The following is a 24836-nucleotide window of genomic DNA, read 5'->3' on the forward strand; positions in this document are numbered from 1 at the left end:
GGTAATTACATTTATTTTTTAATTCACTAGTTAATTTACTATAGGGCCATGCTTATGATGGAAAACATTTTTATAGTAACTTCTGTGTTTGAACCAAATTGGTGTGTAAAATAATTACCTGTAAATAAGGAATCACTTTGCAGAGGGACTGTCCAAAAAACCAGGTCTCAGTGATATCCACGACCAAGGTGGCTGGAAGGCAGGTGATGGTCACAAGCACATCAGCTAGAGAAAGATTGACTATGAAGTAGTTGGTCACTGTCCTCATGTGGTGGTTCTTCCACACGGCCACACAAACTAATTTGGGGGGAAAAAAAGAAATAGTAACTAAACAAAGAAAAAAGGTACTATTGAGGAAGCACTGTCAAGCTAATTAATACTCCTATGAAGTCCATACATATATATAGAAAAGGAAAGATAATATATGGTTGTGCTGTATTTTCATTGAATCAGGCAACCTGTGTGACTGTGTGAATTTTTGAATCCATGCTTAAAATCAGCTCATTTACCTTGCAAGACATTTCCCATTGGATCAACAAGTTATGTTTATTTTTTACTTGATCTTGAATTGCAAGTCCCAGAAATTAAAGAATGATCCTTGATTCGTCTTTCTATTCCCTCCAAACACAGTATGTAGTGGAACCTCTGGAAATAGTTGCTGAACTGAGACGAATTAGGAGCTGGCAATTTTCAATGAACTGTAGTGTTTGCCTCATCCATGACCTTGACCCAAATCTGCTCCCAGACTCTGCATTTGGAACTTTTAACAAACATGAGCCGATAATTATCCAGCTCCTACTATTGCTAAATACTGAGCTAGATGGGTTCATAGACTTACGTTGTTTAATCTTGACAACAATCTTAAGGGAAGACGTCATTATGTTTTATACATGAGGTAACTGAGACACAGGAAATTCATGGAAATTGTCTAAGGACACATGGCTCACAAAGTAAAAAAACAACATTTACAACTGGGAGTTAGCTCCAAGAGGAAAGCTGGTCTTTCCACCACACGAGTTGCTTTCTTCAGTGAAAATGAGGGAGATAGAATAAAGTACCTATAAATTCTAGATATTCAATCCCCCTTTCTTTCTATTACCCCAATGGCTTCTAAACATCATCTCAAATCAAGCATTCCTTTCAGTACTTTCACAGCCATTCTTCATGATTGCCTTGCAGTATTTCCCCAGTTTAAAAGCTGTGATATCTCACTCACTCACTCACTCACTCTTTACTGAAAGAACACCCAGCTCCTCCATTCTCTGCCCTCTCCTTGCCTGATGTATACAAAGGTTACATAATCGATGGCTCTGGAATTGTATAGAAGTACGTACTGCCACCCACATCTGTTGGCGGGTTTGCTTTATTGAAAGTAACAGCATTTGTTTGGGATATCATTAAACTGATAGAGCTGTCACCTGTGCACTCAAAGAATGCAGTGATCAGTAACCTTATATAGGGAACAAATGAAAGTACATTTTATTTAATTTAAGTCACACGATGAGGATTTCTTTTTGACAACTATGTACCATTTGTTAACAGTTTCATGTTAAAATCACTTGGAAAATGATTTTACTATTTCTGAAGCTGAAATTGGTTGTAAGCTATCAACAGATATCAATTTAACAAAAGACCTAGATTTCTGAGGATTTAATTTTGAAAACTTCACCTCTTCTAACTCCAGCACATTAATATCCCCAAAACTCAGGTGAGCCTTAATTAGAGTAAACGATGGTCTTTATTATATGAGAATGATGTTGTTGAATGATTTATTTCCCATAATCTCTTGAAACACACACACACACACACACACACACACACACACACACACACACACACCTCCTAGCAGTTGATGGATACATCATCACAGTTTGTTGTGAGAAAATCAGCAAAAATATTATATTTCTAGTACTTGGCCAACAAATGCCCAAATGATGTGATCTTGGATCTAGAGGGAAAAAAACCTCATAGAACTTTTAAAAAATGCAATTAGCGTTAGTCTGACTTTCAACTCTCCTTATTTTGAATGTTGGGAATGGCAATGGTGGGAAGAGTGTTAATGCATTGTAGCTAACCAATAGTAAAGCAAGTATATGTTCAAAAAACACTTCTTTAGTGCTTACTATGTGCCATGCCTTGTTCTGAGCACTTAAATTATTGATTAGTTCAATCATAATAACACTATGAATTGAGTACTATTAATATCCCTGTTTAACAGAGTAGAAACTAAGGAGAGGTTAAAGAACATACCTAAGAAAAAATAACAAGTACTGGAGCTTGAATTCAAGTCTACCACCATGCTATGCCATCCTTATATACTTTTGATTGAAGCAGAAAATGAAGGGGAAGCCACCAACCTCTATTTGGCAGAGCTTTAACACTGGATTATAGAATTTTTGAGTTGGATATGTCGCAATGTAACCTGCCATCTGATGCATGGATATCACCTCTGCAACATCCCTGATCCTTCCTCTTTGAACATTTATAATATTAATAGTAGGAAATACATGACCTGCTGGAGCCCTCAAATTCATTTTGTTGTGTTTTTAACTACTAGCAAGTTCTTATTCCTGTAAGGTGGTTGAAGTTGCTTCCATTTCATTTCTGCTTGTAGCTTTTAATTCTTGCCTGGAATTTAAGAAATTAACTGTATCTATTTTCCTGCATTGTATCTATATTAGTTCTTCAGGCCTCTGTAACAAAGTGACACACTGAGTGTCTTAAAGCAATAGGAATTTATCTTTTCATTGTTCTGGGGTCTAGAAGTCTGGAATCAAGGTGTCATCAGAGTTACACTCCCTCTGAAACCAGCAAGGAAATCCTTTTTTTGGTCTCTTCCTAGCTTCTTGTGGTTTGCCAGTAATCTTCGGTGTTCTTTGGTTTACAGTTACATAATTCTAACCTCTGTCTTCGTCATCACAGGCATTCCACTATGTTTCTGCCTTCACGTGGCCATCATCTTATAAAGACACCATTTGTGTTAGAGTAGAGGCCTACCCTACTGCAGTATGACTTCATCTTAACAAATGACATCTGCAATAACCCATTTCCAAATAAGGTCAGATTTTGAGGTAATGGGGGTTAAGACTTCAATATATCTTTTTTGGGACACAGTTCAATCGTAACTGTACTCATTCCAATATTTAAAGACCGTAGCTATGCCCATCCCCTTAGCTTTTGATCCTCCAGGCTAAAGATCTTCAGAATCCTCACATGCAACTGTAGAATTTTGCATCCCTCATCATCCTTGTTTCTTTATTCTGAACACACTTCAGATTATCAGTAATGGCTCTAAATGAGCTATCTGTAACTCTACACACGTCTCCAGGTGCAATCTACCCAGAGGAGCAAAGAGCAGAATGACTGCCTTGGTTACTATCTCTCTATTAAAGACAGTTTGAGATCTTGTAAGCTTTCTTAACAGCCAAGTCACACTTTGGGGGGTCATAAGTATATCCAATTACTAGAAATTGGTCCCCTTGTGTAGATGTTAGATTAAACCTTTACCTTTGAATCCTAGAGAGAAAAAAAGAAAAGAAAAAAAGAAATCTATAAAGAGCACTATTGGGACAATGTGAGCAAGTTGAATTTGGACTTTATGTTAGATAATATTACTGTGCCATTTTAAAATATCTTAGTATGGTGTTCACATTATGTCCATTCGAATATTTAAATACTGGTTATGTCTTTTTCCTAAGGCTTTGATTCTTTGAGATAAACATCACCAAACTCTTTTGGAGCAGGCTTTTGCCTCTTGTCACCCTGGTCTCTTTACCATGACCACCTTCCAGAATACAGAGTACTTGTATATAAGTGAGCTGTCCAGAAGTGCACACACACCTCTTGATGCATATCTCTTAAAATCTGTGATAAACAAGTGTCCATTTGCTCATTTTCTCACCCATCCAAAGTCCTAAAAGCATAAAGTCAATGTCATCTTTTCCTGATAACACACCAAATTTATACAATTTAATATTATCTTTTCCTATAAACTCATCCTGGACTTTATATTTCCCAGAAGTGTAATATCTTTGCATTTTCTCCCCAATGGCCTATGCTTGAAATCCCCAAAATATCTCCTCCCTCTTTCACATTCTTTCTATTCATATTGCAAATACCCAATGTCACATTGTCAGTAAACATTAGCCAGAGTAGTGACCTCCTAATAGTTTCCTCCGGACTGTTCTTGTCTTTACTTCTACATATTTTATCTGTTAATGCCATTCGTTCTAGTTTTATTAATTATTTCATTTCAACAACTAGAGCTCTCTTTTCTCCTGGACTAAGTACAAAATCCTCAAATGGCCATTCTACCATTGGGTTCTAGTTGAACTTTCTCCCTCTATCTTGCAATGCTCCCTATAAAATACTTGGAGCACCAGGATAAATGTGCTATCTCGCTGTGTATTAAACATATCTTATGCTCAGGCCATTGCTATGCCATTTCTCCATCTGGAAATGCCCATACTCCATTTCACTCCCTCTTTAACTAACTTAATCCTGCCCCCAAACTATCCAAAACCAACCAAACAAAAAAGTTTCTGCTTCAAAAAATACCTCCTAATTAGCCTAATTCAATGTGGCTTCTTTCTTCTTTAAAACCGTATCTTTCTTCTTCGAAACCGTATCATGTGCACATTTCATGACCACGAACCACCTTATAAAATTATTGTGAATTATTATAGATAGTTTGCATTTTTTCTTATCTCCTCATTTGCACAAAGGCTCTTTATTGTTACAAGCTGGCCTTTCTCTATCCTTTCCTTTGCTTAGTTTCTACAGTTTTTCTCCTAATAAAAATGCTGCCAAGAATATACTTTGCAATAACTATTTATGGAATTGATTTGCTCATAAACTTATAGCCTGTCACTGGTATTGGTATGGTACCTTCTCCCATGAGTGAATTGGTTAAAAGGGGAGAAAAACTCCACTGGCTGAATGAGGCATTTACTTTCTTTACTCCTTTTGAATAAAATCTGGGGCCTCCCTGAGAACATAGCTGCTTGTCAATATTCTCTTGGACATGAGTAGGCTGTGGCTCTCAATTCACAGTACGCTACTCTCGGATGACCTCTGGTAACTCCCATTTGAAATCAGTTCTGGAAATGACCATGACACACAAATATTACAGTCCCTTTGTAGTTAGTCTATATTTAGAAAACTGCCTCCATTAACCAGAAATGAGTGAGGAATAAATGAGCACATAAGGGTGACAGAAGACAGCAGAAGGCAAGAATACAGATTCTACCTCTAACACAGGCTTCACTGAAATAGATATTTCTGGAATGCAGAGGTGCCAAGAAGATAAAAATCCTTTTCCTCCTTCATCTTTCACCCCATAATTTGGCTTACCATCTCTTTCTCTGTAAGAATCTGATGATATATAGCCCCTGCACTTTCTCTGCAAGACAGATGGAAAGTGGCTGAAGCTGCATCAGAACATCTGCAGCTCAATGCAGCGAGATATCTTTTTCAAATATATTTTTAATATATAGATGAGTCTTTACAAATGACCTGAGCAATTTGCCTGTTGCTATTATTTATTATAATTAATGTTATTTTATACTTATGTCTTGCTGATTCCACCGACAGCTGCCTTAGAAATGCAGTTATTTTCTTTTTTATTTTTTATTTCAGACTATTACAGGAGTATGAATGTTTAGGTTGCATATATTGTGTTTGCCCCACCCAAGTCAGAGCTATAGGCCGATTTGCCTGTTATTGTATGGACCAAAGATTAAACTGATTTTCAAATGGAAAAATAAAATACTGTTTTTTAAAAGGACTTTGTCATTATAACCTGTATTTATAAACAACTGGTTTTTGTTTCAATATCTGTCAGATTACATATGGACAAAGCACTTTCTCCAACCAAGACTTGAATTTGGAAGTATTTAAACTTAGGTGATATACTGTTAGTTTACTGGTGCTAAAACTTGATTGAGAACATGTAAACTGCATAGGTTAGATTGCATGTCTTATTAAACATACATTTGGGCCTTGAAATGCCAACTAACAATTGGCTATAAAATTTATAATATTGAGATGTGACTATGTCCGCTATATAATTAATTTATTACTCAGCACCTTGACAATATTTGTGCTAAATATATCAATTTTTCAAGAATTTCAAGAATTCAAAAATTTATTTAATTTTGGTAGCATTAATACAAGATATAGACATTATGCTAACTGAAATAAGCTAGATACAAAGTGACAATGATTATATGATTCCATTTATATGAGGTGTCCAGAGCAATCAAAATCAGAGAGACAGAAAATAGAATGGTTTTTGCCAGGGGTTAAGGGAGGAGTCAAGGGGGTGTTACTGTTTAATGGGTAAAGAGATTCAGTTTAAAAAAAAAAGTTCTAGAGATGGATGGTGATGATAGTTGCACAATAATGGGAATACACTTAGTATCATTGAACTGTACACATAAAAGTGGTTAGGATGGTAAATTTTATGTTATGTATATTTTGTCACAATTGTAAAAATTACTTTCCTATCATAAGAGAGACTATAAAATGAAAAATAAGATTTTTGAAGCAATAATAATGTTCTTCAAAAATGTTAAAAACAGAATAGGAGAGCCTAGGAATAATCTTAATGACTCATTTTATGAATATATTTTTAAACCCATGAACAGCTAAAATAGTGAAACAAAACAACATTTTTCAAAAATGCCATAGTTCCAATATATTAATGCTGTGTTAAAGATTGCAACCATGTAATCTTTATATATAATTTTAATTCTTTGTGGAATGAAAATATTATTTGTAGCAAGTTGTGATAATGTAGTTTAGATAATATCTTAATAAAATAGTTTGAAATTTCTTGGTTGTTGTTCATTTAATTTACATATCTATTTACATAGATATATAAGACAATGATTTCTTGATTGTTTTTGTTATACTACACACATATAAAATGATAAACATTTCCGGAAACAACTTATCCAAAAAGCACTGTAGTTCCACCCTTTGCCACAAAGTGTCACTGAAAACCTTTGAAACTGCTTACCTTGCCTCTTCAGGATGAGCTTTAAACATTAAATTAATTGTAATATTATTTATAATGTAGAAGTGAGCATATTTGTTACAAGTTGAATTTTCTAGAGCAAAAATGTTGCCTAAGAAAGAAGACAATGGCCAACACTTTTACAATAAATACAAAGGAATGAATGAGTCAAAGTGAAATAAAATGTTTTTCTAAATGAATAACAGAAAAAGAAAAGTAACTGAATATTCATAAAAGATAGCCTATATTTAACTCCTGAAAAGAATCTATCTTAAGACAGGTCATGGAATGGAGTCATCCTGAATCATTATGAGATGTAGATTTAAGGAGCTGGGAAGTTGAACATCAGTATTGTCCTTAAAAGGTAAAACGAACCCTCCATGCAACAACCAGGAGGCATTTTCCTGTTCCTCATCTTCACTTCACCCCACTACTGCGGCATTGGACCTCCTTCTTTCTATTGTTAGTTTTACCCCTTTCTATTCTTGGGCCAATATGTCTGTCTCAATCTCCCTTTCTCCACCTACACACCTTGGCAAAGTTGTCTATAAATCTGTCTCAGGAGAAAGGCATGCGAACGTGCCACTTCTTTTTCTACAGGGCTGACAGATGGGATGCTACTTAGAAGTGCATCTGTGTTACGAAATGTGTCACCCAAAAGGTTATCTAATATGAATAGAAAGAAACTTCTAAAAAACAGTTACTATACATGCACAAACCACAGAGCATGTTTAAAATGTGCAATTTTTAGTTCCTCAAGATAATATAAAAATTTGTAATTAGGCAAATATTTTCTCACTGGCACCTGCTTATTGTGTTAAAAGTTGATAAAATTCTCATGGAGACCAATGGTGTCACCGTAGTGCTGATAACAGTGAGTCAGAGTGGGGGATATTTAGGAAACCACAATTAATAATTTGGGGAGGGGTTAAGGGATGACAGTATCTTTATACACACAAATGTGCAGAGAGCAAATGCATTGAGGAATATTATAAAACTGATTCCTGTAGATTATCATCTCCATCAAATTCTTCAGAGAGGAAAAATATGATGAAGAAAATAAGAAAATAGGCTTGACTTATCAGCTGTCACTGAGTGGCATGGTTCCTCCCACGGAGAGGCTCAACCCACAAATTGGCACCAAGCTTTCTGCATGGGAGCTGCCAGGGAACAAAATGGGGCTGTTATTAATTGGTATTCACAGGCCTTTAAGGTCGGCTTGAGGAGAAGGTTAGGAGGAGGGAAGACTCCATGGTCTTAGTATCTGCAGTTCTATTAACAGCTATATATAGTAGTTATATTTCCAATTCAATGAAATTTGTTTTAGAGGAAATATCCACTCCTTGGTTATGCATACCTTTTACTCTTTGTAGGTAAGTCATTATAAGTTCCTGTCCCCCGCACAGTCTCTCACCATTGCATTTGCATTTTTATCCTGTCCTCAGAGCTCTGCAAGGTCATATACCCAGTCCTCATGTTTGACCCCTGTGCACTTATCAGCACACTCAAGCAATTGTCCTCCCCATGATATTTGACTCCTGTTTTTACTGACTGCAATGAACTTATTTTGGAGATCTCTGTTGTAGAAATGCTTTCTGTCTTTCTCCACATATATTAATATATCCTTAATCCTCTTGTCTTTTTTCTTTCATGCTCTTTCCTTACTTGTTATTAATTCTCACAACTTCAATTCTCTCCTCTGGGAGACCAACTCAAAATGATAACCCAAAGTTGTAACTCTAGTTTTTGGCTCGCTCTTACTTTCCATACTAGAATTTCTAAATAAATAATTTGTTTTTATCTTTTAGATGTTCCATCTTTTTTGTAAACCCAACGTGAATCATGACATGTGTATATGTATATGTATGTATATATGTGTGTGTATTTTATATAGATGTGTGTGTGTGTTTGTGTGTGTGTGTGTGAAACCACTTGGACATTGTCTTGCAGACTATGAGGAATTACTGAGGGATTTTAAGCAAGTGAATAAAAACACCCTGTTTTCGTTTTTCAAAGATAATGTAGGGGGAAATACATGTCAATTGTGTGTATGTTTTTAAACTGGAAGCAGGGGAGCAATAAAATTTTAAGTAAGTTCTAAGGAAGTTAGGTGGTGACAAAAAATATGGGAAAATGAATGAATTCAAATAATGATAATAAGCTTGCAATATGAAGCCTTGGTGAGAAATTAGATATGAGAATAAGGGAGTGAGAAGAACTAAGGATAATAGCCAGGTGTGTTACTTGACAGCTGGGGAGAACATCATGATGCTCGCTGAGCTAGGACATACAGGCGAATGAGATGGCTTTATTTGGGATAGAGGATGGGGAATTCAATTTTGTATCTGTGAGTTTGAAGCACTTGTGAATTATCCTAGTATCAATATCCAGTTGTCATTAGGATTTATGAGTCTGTATTTTAGGAGATATATTTTATTTACAAGTAAATCTTTGGGATTCATCAGAATAGAGAGAGTGATTAAAGCCAGTTGAGTGCGTATGATCCACCAGTGATAGAATTAGAGTAAAAAAGGATACACTTAAGCCATCTTCAGAAAACTCTGCAATGTCAACTACACATTTCTGGTTGGGATATATCCAACAAGTGCCAATTGTCCTCTGAAATACTAAATGCCATGGTATAGAAGAGTACATTTTTTTACTATTACAAAATAGCTTATATTTCTGGTAATGGCAGATAAGTTTGCAGAACAAACACCACACCTAAAACAACCAGAAGGGTTATACATCTTTTTAAGATATTGGGAAGCTACCAAGACAACAAGCTCTTGAAGGGCCAATGTCTTGGAGAAAATGTGAAAGGAGAGATCTTCTGGCATTTAGCACCTCTTTCTTCCCAAGGATTTTGGCAACTTGCAAGCATTAGCTAAAAACAGAATGAAAAGAAAGAACACATGGAGCTGAGAATATGAGAAGTTGAGCAGGAACTTTAGTAAACTATTTGAAAAGATGACAGCAATTAGAGTTCAAGGCTTATTAAGCAGGTAAACAACCTTGTCTCTCAGCTGCAACTCCAAGTGTGACTCAAACAAGAATAAACCTGAAGCTCTCCTAAAGAATGAAACCCAGCTTCAAATGCCTACACTGAGTGACTGGATAGAGGTTTCCTATACAAACAGTAAGTGCTGGCAAAAGCAACAGCCAATTCTCTATGAAAAAAGATAACATTATTTAGAGCATCAAATAATTTCTACAATTTTTTCACATGAAATGTCATTCATTCAACAAAAATTCTATAGGCATACAAGAAGGCACTAGAAGGCTAAAAATCTATAGAAAATTAAAAGAAAATTGAAAAACAACAAATCTCTCAGAAATGTTTAAATGTTTGGATTAATAAATTCAAGATATTAGATGTTATCATGGAGAATATCAGAAAATAATTGAAAAAATTCAAGGCCATTGTGGAAATTAAAAATATGTTAACTGGAAACACAACAAATGGATTTAGCAGAAGATTAGATAGAATGATCTAGTAGTAATGTCCAAACTAATAGAAAACATCTATAAGCTAAAAACAGAAAGAAAAAAAATTGAAAATGCAGGAAAGAATATAAATGACACAGTGAAAATTCTAATATACATGTAATTGGATTCTCAATATGTATGTAGAGAAGCAGAATGAGGCAGACGCAATGTTTAAGAAGATGACTAACCAGGAAGAGATATGACCCAAGAATTTTCCAAAACGAATTTAAGGTATCTATCCACAGATTTAAGAAGTACTACAAATCTCAAGTAATATAAATATAGGAGAAAATCAAACCCAGATATATTATCATATAACTACCAAAAATCAGTAACAATGGGAAAAATCTTAATGCAGGAAGAAAACATGCATCATCTTCAAATCATCATAATGGAATTAACAGCAAAATTCTCAAAAGAGAATACTTACAAATATTTTAATAATTCTCATAAAGAGTCTTTCCCAAAATATCAATAATAAGTAAGCAATGCCTCCTATTGTCATTTCTAGTCAGCGTTGTGCTAGAGCAAGTACAATAAAGCAATAAAAAGAAATGAAATCATGAAGGTTGTAAAGGATTAAATAAAACCTATCATTATCCACACAGCATACTTTGGTAAATGTAGAAGAATCTCCAGGTAAACTATTAATCTTAATAAATGAATTTATCATATTAAGATTCACTGAGTATGAAGCAATGCATAACATATAAACCATATAAAATCAATATACAACATATAAAATATATAAATCAATTTTGTTTCTATTAAACAACTAGAAAATATAATTTTAAGAGATCATATTGACAATAGCATTAAAAATATTCAATATCTAGGACAAAATTAATGACAGATACATGCAATCTCTATACTATAAAATATCATAAATATTAAAAAATAACCTAAACAAAGGAATAAACCATATTTGTGGAATATAAAAATAAATATTATAAGGCTATCAATTTTTTTCTAAAACTGATACATAAATTCAATTCATTCCCAATAAAAATGCCAGATTTATTTTTGTAAAGCTTGACAAACTGGTTTAAAAATTTATATAAAAATACAAAGAGCCAAAGTTAGTCTATATGATATTGAAGAACAAATTTAAGATATTTGCACTATCAACTATCAAATATTATAAAGCATCAGTAAACAAAACAATTTAGTACTGGCACAAGGATAGAAAAATAGGTTAAAGGAATGGAATAAAAATTTGAGATCCATACCTACACATATATGAACTCCTGGTATATGACAAAATGCCATGTATTGCATTATGCAAAGAGTGCAATTTCTAGAAACAGTGCTGAATAAATTGATATTTACATAAAAAATGAAATTTGATTTTTACATCACCTTATACACAAATATCAATTCCAGATTAATTATTGATCTAAGAATGAAAGTTAAGAAATAAATTTCCCTTCCTTTCATGAGGTAAATAAATAAATCAATAAATTTCCCATTGATATGACCTTGGAGTAGATAGGACTCCTTCAAAAATGTTACACGTATGTATACCATGGAGTACTACTTAGCTTTAAGAAACAATGATGATATAGCACCTCTTGTATATTCCTGGATACAGCTGGAACCCATTCTACTAAGTGAAGTATCTCGAGAATGGAAAAACAAGCACCACATGTACTCATCAGCAAATTGGTATTAACAAATCAACACCTAAGTGGACATATAGGAGTAACATTTATTGCGTGTCAGGCAGGTGGGAGGGGGGAGGGGGGATGGGTATATATAAACACAACAAGTAAGATGTGCAAAGTTTGGGGGATGGACATGCCTGAAGCTCTGACTCGAGGGGGGAGGGTGGGCATGGGCAATATATGTAACCTTAACACTTGTACCCCCATAATATGCTAAAATTAAAAAAAAGACTTAATAAAAGATTGTAAATTTAAAAAAAATATTAAACATTAAGGAAATCTTTGATAAATTAAACAACTGTAAAATTAGGGTACATCAAAAGTGTATGAAAATACATGCCACGGTGGGGGAGCAGTTAGTTATTCACAATGCATTTATTTGAAAAAAGTCAATTTGTATAATTATTTCTCATAGTTAATGGGCTTTGTTGTCACTACTGCTGTTTTTATTGTTGCTTTAAGATTCTGTTCTTTACATTAAGGTATCACGCACGTACAAAAATATACCAGCTATAAATATATCACTGGACAAATTACCATGGAGTGTACATACCCTTGTAAGTACTATTCGGACTAATAAATATTAATAGAATATGACCAGCACATTCCCCAGAAGCTCCCTTCATATTTCCTCCCCACCAACATCCTTCCTGCAATCAAAAGGAAACCCAGGCCGGGCGCTGTGGCTCACGCCTGTAATCCTAGCTCTTGGGAGGCCGAGGCGGGCGGATTGCTCAAGGTCAGGAGTTCGAAACCAGCCTGAGCAAGAGCGAGACCCCGTCTCTACTATAAATAGAAAGAAATTAATTGGCCAACTGATATATATATAAAAAATTAGCCGGGCATGGTGGCGCATGCCTGTAGTCCCAGCTACCCGGGAGGCTGAGGCAGAAGGATCACTCGAGCCCAGGAGTTTGAGGTTGCTGTGAGCTAGGCTGACGCCACGGCACTCACTCTAGCCTGGGCAACAAAGTGAGACTCTGTCTCAAAAAAAAAAAAAAAAAAAAAAAAAAAAAGGAAACCCAAATACTGATTTGTAACACGATAGACTAATTTTACCTGTTTTTAACTGTATCTAAAAGGACTCAAAATGCATGTTGTTATTGTGTGTCTGACTTCTTTTGTGTATGGTTATGTTTTTAAGATCACCCTTGTTGTATGTATAGTTGTAGTTCCATCATTTGTATTATCATGCAGTATTCCAGTGTGTGATAACATTATCATTGATCTACTCTACTATTGACCGACATTATGGTTTATTCACTTGAGGGCTATTTTAAACAAGGCTGCTACCAACATTCTTGAGCAGCTATTTTGACACATATATGTATGGATAGAATATACATATGACCACCATTACTACCTAATTGCCAATGAATTTTCCAAAGTGTGTGTTTCAGTACCGATTTTTATTCTCACTAGCAGGTGTGAGTGTCCCAGTTGCTCTACATTTTTGCCAACAGTTGTTATTATCAGGATTTTTTTTTTCAAATTAGATATTCTGGTGTGGGAAATTTAATACATTTTTATATGTTTGTTGGCTCTTTTTAAATGGAGTAGAACATTACTCGCTAGGACTTTGTTATTTTACAAAAGTCTTATTTAAAACTTTATGGGGCAATTTCGACACCTTTTATGAAGCGAATATTACTCTGATACCAAAACCAGGAAAGGATGCAACAAAAAAAGAAAACTACAGACCAATATCTCTAATGAATATAGATGCAAAAATTTTCAACAAAATCTTAGCTAATCGAATCCAGACACTTATCAAAAAAATGATCCACCACGACCAAGTGGGCTTCATCCCAAGGATGCAGGGATGGTTCAACATACGTAAATCTATAAACGCAATTCACCACATAAACAGAAGTAAAAACAAAGACCACATGATTCTTTCAATAGATGCAGAAAAAGCTTTTGACAAAATTCAACACCCTTTCATGATATGAACACTTAAGAAAATAGGCATAGAAGGGACATACCTAAAAATGATACAAGCCATATATGACAGACCCATAGCCAACATCATACTGAATGGGGAAAGATTGAAATCATTCCCACTTAGAACTGGAACCAGACAAGGCTGCCCACTATCTCCACTTCTGTTCAACATAGTGCTGGAAGTCTTGGCTACAGCAATCAGACAGGAAAATGGAATCAAAGGTATCCAAATAGGGGCAGAAGAGATCAAACTTTCACTGTTTGCTGATGATATGATATTGTATCTAGAAAACCCCAAGGATTCAACCAAGAAACTCCTGGAACTGATCAATGAATTTAGTAAAGTCTCAGGATACAAAATCAATACACAGAAATCAGAGGCATTCATATACGCCAACAACAATCTCATTGAGAACCAAATCAAAGACTCAATTCCCTTCACAATAGCAACAAAGAAATTAAAGTACCTCGGAATATATTTAACCAAAGAGGTAAAAGACCTCTACAGGGAGAACTATGAAACACTGAGGAAGGAAATAGCAGAGGATGTAAACAGATGGAAATCCATACCATGCTCGTGGATCGGCAGACTCAATATCATCAAAATGTCTATACTACCCAAACTGATCTACAGATTCAATGCAATACCTATTAAAATCCCATCAGCATTCTTCACAGATATAGAAAAAATAATTTTACGCTTCATATGGAACCAAAGAAGACCCCGAATATCAAGAGCAATTCTAGGCAACAAAAACAAAATGGGAGGCATTAATATGCCAGATATCAAACTATACTACAAAGCTGTAGTAATTAAAACAATATGGTATTGGCACAAAAACAGGAATATTGACCAGTGGAACAGATGTGAGAATCCTGATATAAAACCATCCTCATATAGCCATCTCATCTTTGACAAAGCAGACAAAAACATACGCTGGGGAAAAGAATCTCTCTTCAATAAATGGTGCTGGGAAAACTGGATAGCCACCTGTAGAAGGCTAAAACAGGACCCACACCTTTCACCTCTCACAAAAACCAACTCACGCTGGATAACAGACTTAAACCTAAGATATGAAACTATTAGATCTCTAGAGGAAAAAGTTGGAAACACTCTCCTAGACATCGGCCTGGGCAAAGAGTTTATGAAGAAGTCCCCAAAGGCAATCACAGCAGCAACAAAAATAAATAAATGGGACATGATCAAACTACAAAGCTTCTGCACAGCCAAAGAAATAGTCATGAAAGTAAACAGACAACCTACAGAATGGGAGAAAATTTTTGCATCCTATGCATCCGATAAGGGACTGATAACTAGAATATACTTAGAACTCATGAAAATTAGGAAGAAAAAATCAAATAACCCCATTAAAAAGTGGGCAAAGGACTTGAACAGAAATTTTTCTAAAGAAGACAGAAGAATGGCCAACAAACATATAAAGAAATGCTCAACATCTCTAATCATCAGGGAAATGCAAATCAAAACCACAATGAGATATCACTTAACCCCAGTGAGAATGGCCTTTATCAAAAAATCTCCAAACAATAAATGCTGGCGTGGTTGCGGAGAGAGAGGAACACTCCTACACTGCTGGTGGGACTGCAAACTAGTTCAACCTCTGTGGAAAGCAATATGGAGATACCTTAAAGCGATACAAGTGAATCTACCATTTGACCCAGCAATCCCATTGCTGGGCATCTACCCAAATGATCCAGTGACACTCTACAAAAAAGACACCTGCACTCGAATGTTTATAGCAGCACAATTCATAATTGCAAAGCTGTGGAAACAGCCCAAGTGCCCATCAATCCAAGAATGGATTAATAAAATGTGGTATATGTATACCATGGAGTACTATTCAGCTCTAAGAAACAATGGTGATATAGCACATCTTATATTTTCCTGGTTAGAGCTGGAACCCATACTACTAAGTGAAGTATCCCAAGAATGGAAAAACAAGCACCAGATATATTCTCCAGCAAACTGGTATTAACTGAGTAGCACCTAAGTGGACACATAGGTACTATAGTAATAGGGTATTGGGCAGGTGGGAGGGGGGAGGGGGGCGGGTATATACATACATAATGAGTGAGATGTGCACCATCTGGGGGATGGTCATGATGGAGACTCAGACTTTTGGGGGGAGGGGGGGAAATGGGCATTTATTGAAACCTTAAAATCTGTACCCCCATAATATGCCAAAATAAAAAAAAATTAAAAAAAAAACTTTATGGGGCAATTAGATGGCTACTTTAGGATGTGATGTTTTTTCAGAATTAATATGGTGATTTCTTAAGTCTGGACTTAATTTAAAACAAAGTATCTCTCAAATTAATCTAGTGATTTCTCCCCACTCTTTCTATAGTATTTGGTAATCACTAATATTTTTACTGTCTAATGTAGTCTATCTTTCCTTAAATTAATTGTATGTGTCATTTGTCTGCCCAAAACCAATCTTTTACTTTTTATTTTGGAAAGTCAGGGACTCTATCCTGAATATAGTAGGTGTCCAATATACAGTTGCTGAGTGACTGACTTGGTGTGAAATTTACATGACTCAGATTTTGTCTTTTGACATCAAGGAATTTATCATGAATATTTGATCTTGGAGAGAAGAAAATGATTTAATATAGGTAAAGCATAACACCTACTTCTATTAATACTTTGGCATCTTATATCATTTTGTTCATATAAATCCCTGAAATAGTTAGTGTCTAAGAGTGTCTTAGATGAAGGCTGAAAACAACAGAATGACCTTTAGATAATAGGATGGATCACATTAAATGTGTCTGCACCTAATCTAGAGACAAAAGAAAAATCTTTCTGTTATGTTGTAAGTACATTATAGTTATGAAAAGTTCAATCTCTGCTACAAACCACACTGATTTCTGTTTTATACTAATTTATATTTAACGAACATTGTGGATTTCTACTTACATGTTTAACTTTACTAAATAATACTAAATCATGTTTGACTTGCTATCTTTGAATACAGTTTCAATAATTGTTAATAAACAGAAGCAAACATGATATGTTCCTTCCCCCAAATATTACTAATTTTAGGTTTGTCCAAAATTTTTGACATTCAAATGAAGTTTGATAATAATGTACCATGGCCCCTTTTATTTAAAAAAAATTATTTCAGAATATTACAGGGGTACAAATGTTTGGGTTACATATATTGCCTTTGCCCCACCCGAGTCAAGGCTTCAAGTGTGTCCATCCCCCAGAAGATGTGCACTGCACCCATTAGGTATGTATATACCCATCCCCTCCTTCCCCCTCCCACCTGCCCAACACCTGATGAATGTACTTATGTGCACATAAATGTGACCTCTTTTAAAACCAGCTTTATTAGTTTTCAAAAAAATCTATCTTTGTCTTTCACTTGACTTTATAAAATGTATCTAACTTTTCTTGTATCATAAAACATTTATTTTTCCAAATCACTTTTAAGAGTCTGGAATCATCTAAAAATATTACTTTCTGGGAAAAAGAACATAGTTTTTAAAACATCAATCCACTTATATTAAAATTATTCCTGAACAAAAGTAGATATAACAGAGGGAATATTCATGCACTTTGGAGTTAAAAAACTTACACTCAATTTTTAATATCCTGTTAATTTGGGCAAGTTATTTAGCCTCTCTATGCTTCAGTTTTGAAATGTGGAAGATTAAGATACTTGTATCTATTTCATGGGAATGTTTTAATGAACATTAAAATACTTTTTGTAAAGCTTGGAACATAATTCATGATAGCTGTCCACTAAAATTTATATATTTTTCAATAGAGTAAAACTCAATAAAATTGCTCACAAGTGATTTCTCTCCTCCACCAACCAAGATTTCTGTCACTGGGTATCTTAAAAATTTTGCTGAAGAAGTTATTCTTTATTCCACAGTTAAAACTTGACCTACAATCAGAGTTCAACAAACATTTCCTAGTTTTAGGGCTTACACTGAATAAAGTAAGATGACTTTCTTTTAGACAACATGTCAGAGAAAGTTAGATTTTTTTATTTCAACTCTATGCAGGAAAAGATTGGAAAAAAAAAGAATCTCCACCTGGCTCCATTAGACAAGAGCAATGGCATAAACAGCTGCAGCTGTTTCAAAATTTACATCCCATGGATTTAGTGAGAACTCCCAAGGAATTAGAAATTGTGTGGTGCATTTTAATAAGTTAATATGTAAAGATTGTATTAATTAATTGTCCATTTGACTAAATAATATTCATACCCCAGTGAATGGGTATGAAAGTGAATTACATGCAAATTAATGGAAATAATTGCACATTGACAAAGAGAGGATGCTCTTTGAAGCAACTATTAGTATTGTTAAGTTTTTAATTATATGTTGAGGCCAAATGTTTCTGTCAGAATAGATCTTTGGAGAAAAAAAAGGAAATCATTTTGTATACAAAAATGCATTCAGGAAAATGGGTTAGGACACATCTGTTCTGTGGAAGATGCTGGACAATTAACAAAAGTGGAGAAATTGATCACAGTAGGAAAAGCGGGATGGAGGTACAGAGATTATGAGTCTCATTTTGAGCACATTAAATTTGATGTGCTTAAGTAATGTCCATTAGGAAATGTACTGAGGTGTAGTTAAATTTAGTGCAACATCAACAAAATGTTTGATTAAAGATAGACACTCAGCTAGGTTGACACAGCATTTATTAAGCAGAAAGCTCATCAAAATAGCCCGCATTGACTAATTTTTAGTTCATCATTTCACCATCTCACAATTTTGCAAGGCTTGGCAATCTTTTTCCTTTACCAGGTGATTTAATTTCTTTTTCTTCTTTTACTCATTCATTTTTTGGGGGTCAAGTAATTCTTTATAATTGAATCTGCTGTATTAAAATGATATATTTCTCTTCAAATTTGAAAAGACACACAAAGTAGATATTTATTTTTACAAATAAATTCCATAGTTAAAATTAGAAATCAATAACCTGGACACTTTTTAGTTGTTCTTTTAAATAAAATGGGTTATTCTTTTTAATTCTGTTCTCTATTAAAACAGAGGGAATCATGTAATGTATGATTTTATATGGATATTTTGTTTTTTACTTCTCTTAAAAAAAGAGCATGACTCTATCCACACATCTTATTTCATTATAATTTAAAAATAATGATAATGTATGTTGAAGTTTTTGTCAGTCAAAGGTCAAAAAGTACTTTTAATAGAATATCTAAGTCTATGCCTATCTAAGTCTATTGTAACTATAAGTGAGTGCTATTGACATATTTCATTTGTCTTTGCTCAGTTACTGAACTGTGTGTAGATGACTAGTAGAATTAGGATATTGATGGGACCCTGTGTTTTAGAAAAACTACGACGTCTATTTCCTAGTGCTTGCCCAAATCATATCTCTAAATGACACTAATCTAGAAGTGGCAAGAGCTTAGGGGCATAGGAGCTATGGGAAGTAGCAATCACCTAGGCTAATTGTGGAAACAATGAAATGATCTCACCCTTGTTATTGCCTCTCAGTCCCAGTAAAGGATTCCATGCAGAGGTGAAGTGAATAGGCCTTGGTCTTGTTGGCTAGAAATGAACTAGAAATAAAATCTTTGAACTGTTTCTTTGGATAATGACATTCAGATGATGGGGCCACATGAGCTTTTGCCCGAATTCTTCTTCATTAATTCATTCTTTCAACACATATTTATTGAAGACAATATTTCGAGTTTTCAAAAATAACTTTACATATGTTTTAACATATGATCATTCGTTTTGTGCAAAATACAAAGCTGTACGTAGTGGTTTAAATACTCTTAATTTGTTTCTCAGTATTCATGTATCCAAATTAAGTGGAGATTTATATAGCAGCTAATGTGTCAGGAACTACACTAGATGACAGCAAAAAATGTTTTGATTTATCCCTTCAACTCATCTCATCTCAGAATAGTTCAATTCTGGAGAAATAATACAATTTATCTATTGATGCTTTCTTTAATTCTTATCACACAATTTAAAGTATTGAAAAAGTTCTTGAAGTTTCCAGGTTAGATGATGACTGCTGCTGGTCCATGGACTATACTTTAGGTAATGAAGCTCTAAGGACCCTGTGATCTTAAACTCTTTCTTGTTGCTATTATTATTAGCTATATTAATGTAAAACACCCATAAAACAAACCATTTATTAAGTTTGTAGTTATTGGTCAAATCTCAGTAGTTGATTATATCTAGATCTGTGCCAAATAATTTGACAGAATGGAGTTTTTTTGTGGGTTTAAAATGTTATTATTAAGTTATTTGCAGTTTTTGGTTCATTCATATCCTGGTTAGTAGACATGAGCTTTCCTTTCTCAATCATCTCACCAGTAAACTATAATTAAGGGGCAAAAGTATTATTGTTGGCTGGTACCTTATAAGTTACAGAGCTCCAGTTACTGTCATTTTGACATCTTACCATATCCACTTTCCTCATGTGACTCTGCAGACCTTCAATTTTGTTCCCACCTAGCTCTTGCCTGTGAAGCCGGGCATGCAAAGCCTACTTACTGTATTTCATTTCATTTCATTTCATTTTACTTTTCTTATGGTAAGAACACTTAACATGACATCTACCCTCTTGATAAATTTTTAAGTGCCCAATACAGTACCATTAACTGTAGGAACAATGTTGTATAACAGATCTCTAGAACTTACTCATTTTTGCATAATTGAGGCTATATGCTTCATTCGATAGCAACTCCCCATTTCTTCCTCCTACCAGCCCCTGACAAGCACCATTTGATTCTATGTTTCTCTGGCTGTGCCTATTTTGGACACCTGCCTGGCTTATTTCACTTCGCCTTATGTCCTCCATGTTCACCCATGTTGTTGCATGCAGAATGATTTCCTTCCTTTTAAAGCCTGAATAATATTCCACATTTTCCTTATCCATTCATCCATGCGTGGACATTTAGGTCATTTTGTGAATCACACTGCAATGAACATGGGAGTGCAGACATGTCTTTGAAGTCCTGATTTCATTTCTTTTGTATATATACCCAGAAGTGGAATTGCTGGATCATATAGTAAGTCTATTTTTAATTTTTTGAGGAATATAAACATTTTCCATAGAGGCTGTATAATTTTACATTCCTATCAATAGTGTATAGGGGTTCCAATTTCTTCACAGCCTTGCTAACATTTGTTACCTTTGGAGGTTTTGTTGTTGTTGTTGTTTTTCATAGCTATCCTTACAGGTGTGAGGTAATAGCTCTTTACACTTTTGATTTGCAAAAATCCTTATTACTGTCCCACCATGAAAATAAGCCTTATCAACATTCACAGTGAGCAAGAAAGTGAAGCAGATCTACATGATAGATGAATAAAAGGAATATAAACTTTGTTCCTGAACTCACCCAAACAAGTACTGAAAATCCGTGAATAGATAGTTTTGGTAAATCATTTCTGTATCTCCGGTTTAATTTCATTAAGATATCAGTTATTTTGTCAAAAAAATGGAATAGAGAAAATTTGATAAAGTTGTTGCAAAAGAGTCAGTATAGAAAAAAATAAAAAGGTGTTCAATTTAAAAGGTTTAAGAATATGAGTGAGCTTAATATTTACCTAATAAATTTGTTCCCATGACACAGAAAGTTGAATGAGCCCTCCACAGAAAAATGGAATGTGATGAACTCTCGGGCTATTTTTTTGACAGCTATTAAACATTTGGTCATGTTATTTGAATTTTTTTTTGTTCATTCATAATGTCTATCAACGGCATTACTGAAGAAATCATTGCGATTCCGATGAGAAGGAATGAACGTCATGAGTATTATAGCCTTGACTTTTCAAGAGCCACAGACTGTAAGATGCAGAAATTCTTAAATTCCAATGCACATTTCAAGCTAAAGATTCTATGAAGCAGCATCACAAACTGAATTCACAGGTTCAGGGTCATCAGACTGCATATTACCTATTCTAATTTAATACTTTAACAATTTTCTTCTGAAACAAACTCTTTACTTTCTTTCCAAGTTCCAAGTAAAAAGTCTTTGTTCTCCAGGTTTTAACTTTCTTCATCCAACTTGTGCATGTAAATTTCAATGCTTTTCTCTACCCGCATTCTGCCTGGCTTATCTCCCCCGCCCTATCACTATTCATATTATGTTATGAGTCCACATGCTCCTTCTGCTGAGATCCTGTTATTTATCACTGTGCTGGTAATATTCCTACTACCTCAACCATGACTTCTGCATTTGTTCAAGCCTTAATTGACTCCTCCCTCACTATCTGTCTGCACCACAATGCCTAAGGCCCAAACAAACTAACCTACTGAATCATCTTCTAGACTCTAACCAATGCTTACATGATCTGCCTTCCAACTGCCAAGACACTACTTAAATCATAATTGTTATCCCCACCTTTATTTCTCTTCTCTGTTCTCTCTGTCCCTGGTTGTTAGTATCTTCGTTACATAGATTTACATAACATTTCCAAATCTCAACTTTATTTTTAATTTAATTCCATTTATCTTCCCTTTTTCTCATTTTTTTAAATTTACAATAGAAATTGAAGCTTCATGTTTAGTGTCCTCTTCCCCTCCACCCCCAAGTGTAACCTAGAACCTATACTTGAATCAATTACCATGCACCATGGGGAAACTGGAGTTGCACATGCTATAGTACCTATACTCAGAATGATACAATTTTCACAGGGATAGAAAGCAATTAGAGAAACATACAAAGACAGGCCATAGCCACATATTTAATTGTACGTGGTGCATCTGTGAAGGAGTGGGGAACCTGTGGCCTCAAGGCCACGTGTGGCCCTCCAAATCTCTAAGTGTGGCGCCTCGACTGAACCCAAACTTCACAGAACAAGTCCCTTTACTAAAAGGATTTGTTCTGTAAAATTTGGATTCAGTCAAAATGCTGCACTCAAGCATCCAGAAGGCCACATGTGGCCAGCCACAGGTTCACCACCCACACAAACATTAATAGTTTTCATGTTACAAAAAAATTAGGATGGGTTTTTATGTGTGTATACACATATACATTCAAAAAAGAATGGAAAAGAAAATCTGGAATTATAGAGAACTGAGTTTTAATGAATGTTCTCATGTGTATTAATAGGAGTAATAGTCCTCTGACTTCAGCCAACCTACTTACATAATCTAATGCTAATCCCAACCCCATGGGATTAATGTAAAAATTAATCGAAAGAACACATGTTGATGTGCCTAACTCCCAGTCACACAATCAATCAATACCTTCCAGCAAGTGAGTATCAACCACTTAACACTAGTGTATAACATTGGTTAGTTACTTAAACGTCTCTAAGCCCTATCTGTAACACAGGGATAAAACAGTACTGACATCAGAGAATACTTTAAGGGCTAAATGAAGAATCCAAGGAACAGAACCATGCATGGCACACAACAGAAATACTCAGTAAATGTCAATTATAAACAGTATTAGATTTTCCCTTGTTTTTCTTCATCTCTATTTTAAAATATAAATTATGTCACTTTTATAAAATAGATCCATTAAATTTAAAATAAGAAAATTTACTTTTAATAATAAAAAAATAAGCTTCAGTAAATCTCCATGTTTTGTTTTCACAAGATTTTTAATACTGTAAAGAATCATCTGGGATTTTGTGTTACTCTGTAACTGCATGTGGTTCAGAGATAGAACAAAATTACAATGAATTTGAGTGCCCTCATGCCTACGCATGCCATAAAGTGATTTTTCTTTCCTTTCCGATTTCATCCTGAATAAATAGAAGTCCTTCAGACCACTGTAATTAACCTTATGTTGTATTAATAGTGTGGGCTTAATGAAGCTCATAAAGCCACAAAAGAAAAGAAAAGTGGTGGGGGGAGAATAGGAAAGAAGAAACCAAGAAGAATGGTGAAAGCATAAAGATTAGTACATCCTCTACAGGTACATCTGTTGGTGACATTTGATAAATGCTACTCTTGTAAGTCTCCCAAAGATTCTGCAACCCAATGTCACTGAACTTAAAACCATCTTCTTTGCCCCCCCCCCCCGCCATGCACAGGGATGCCCAGCTAGGGAAGATGCATAAAACAGCTTGGACTGTCTTTCTTGTATTAATAGCCCTGTGGTAGGGACCAAATGAAACAATTTTGGAAATTTTTATCAGTGATAAGCTCATAAAGTGGGCTTACCAAACATTTCCACTATGAAGGCCCTTATACAAGGCAAAGAATGTCAAAGGCACTTAGTAGCACTAGTACAACTGAAATTACACTTTTAATTTCTGTTGATTAAGAAAATACTTAATTACAATTTCAGTTTGATTATAGTATATTTTTAAAATGCATTTATAGTTTATTAACTACAACATCACTGTTCACATATCTTAAAAATATTAGTGTATGGATAGTCTATGTATACATAAAAAGTATTAGTCTATGTATAATATCCTGCATTAGCATTATAGGTGCTTGAACATTGTTCAATGAATGGATGAATGGGAGTAGAGTAACTGTGTTGTTGTGTTCACATTTGTATTTTCTATACCTTATACAGGTCTGGAACATGTTATATTAGAATTTTTTTTTTTTTTTTTTTTTTTTGAGACAGAGTCTCACTCTGTTGCCTGGGCTAGAGTGCCATGGCATCAGCCTAGCTCACAGCAACCTCAAACTCCTGGGCTCAAGCAATCCTACTGCCTCAGCCTCCTGAGTAGCTGGGACTACAGGCATGCGCCACCATGTCCAGCTAATTTTTTCTATATATTTT

General features: G+C 34.7%; 1 protein-coding gene across 1 annotated transcript in view; it reads right to left on the minus strand.

Moving 5' to 3' along the window:
* The window catches only part of HCRTR2 (hypocretin receptor 2), a 94191-nt gene that overhangs the window by 30451 nt on the left and 38904 nt on the right, over positions 1–24836 (minus strand). Inside the window, exon 2 of the mRNA XM_076002744.1 lies at positions 119–297. Within this exon, the coding sequence (XP_075858859.1) occupies positions 119–297 (179 nt within the window). The remainder of the gene's footprint in view (positions 1–118; positions 298–24836) is intronic.

Source organism: Microcebus murinus, chromosome 5 (genome assembly GCF_040939455.1).
Source record: "Microcebus murinus isolate Inina chromosome 5, M.murinus_Inina_mat1.0, whole genome shotgun sequence".
Taxonomy (NCBI): domain Eukaryota; kingdom Metazoa; phylum Chordata; class Mammalia; order Primates; family Cheirogaleidae; genus Microcebus; species Microcebus murinus.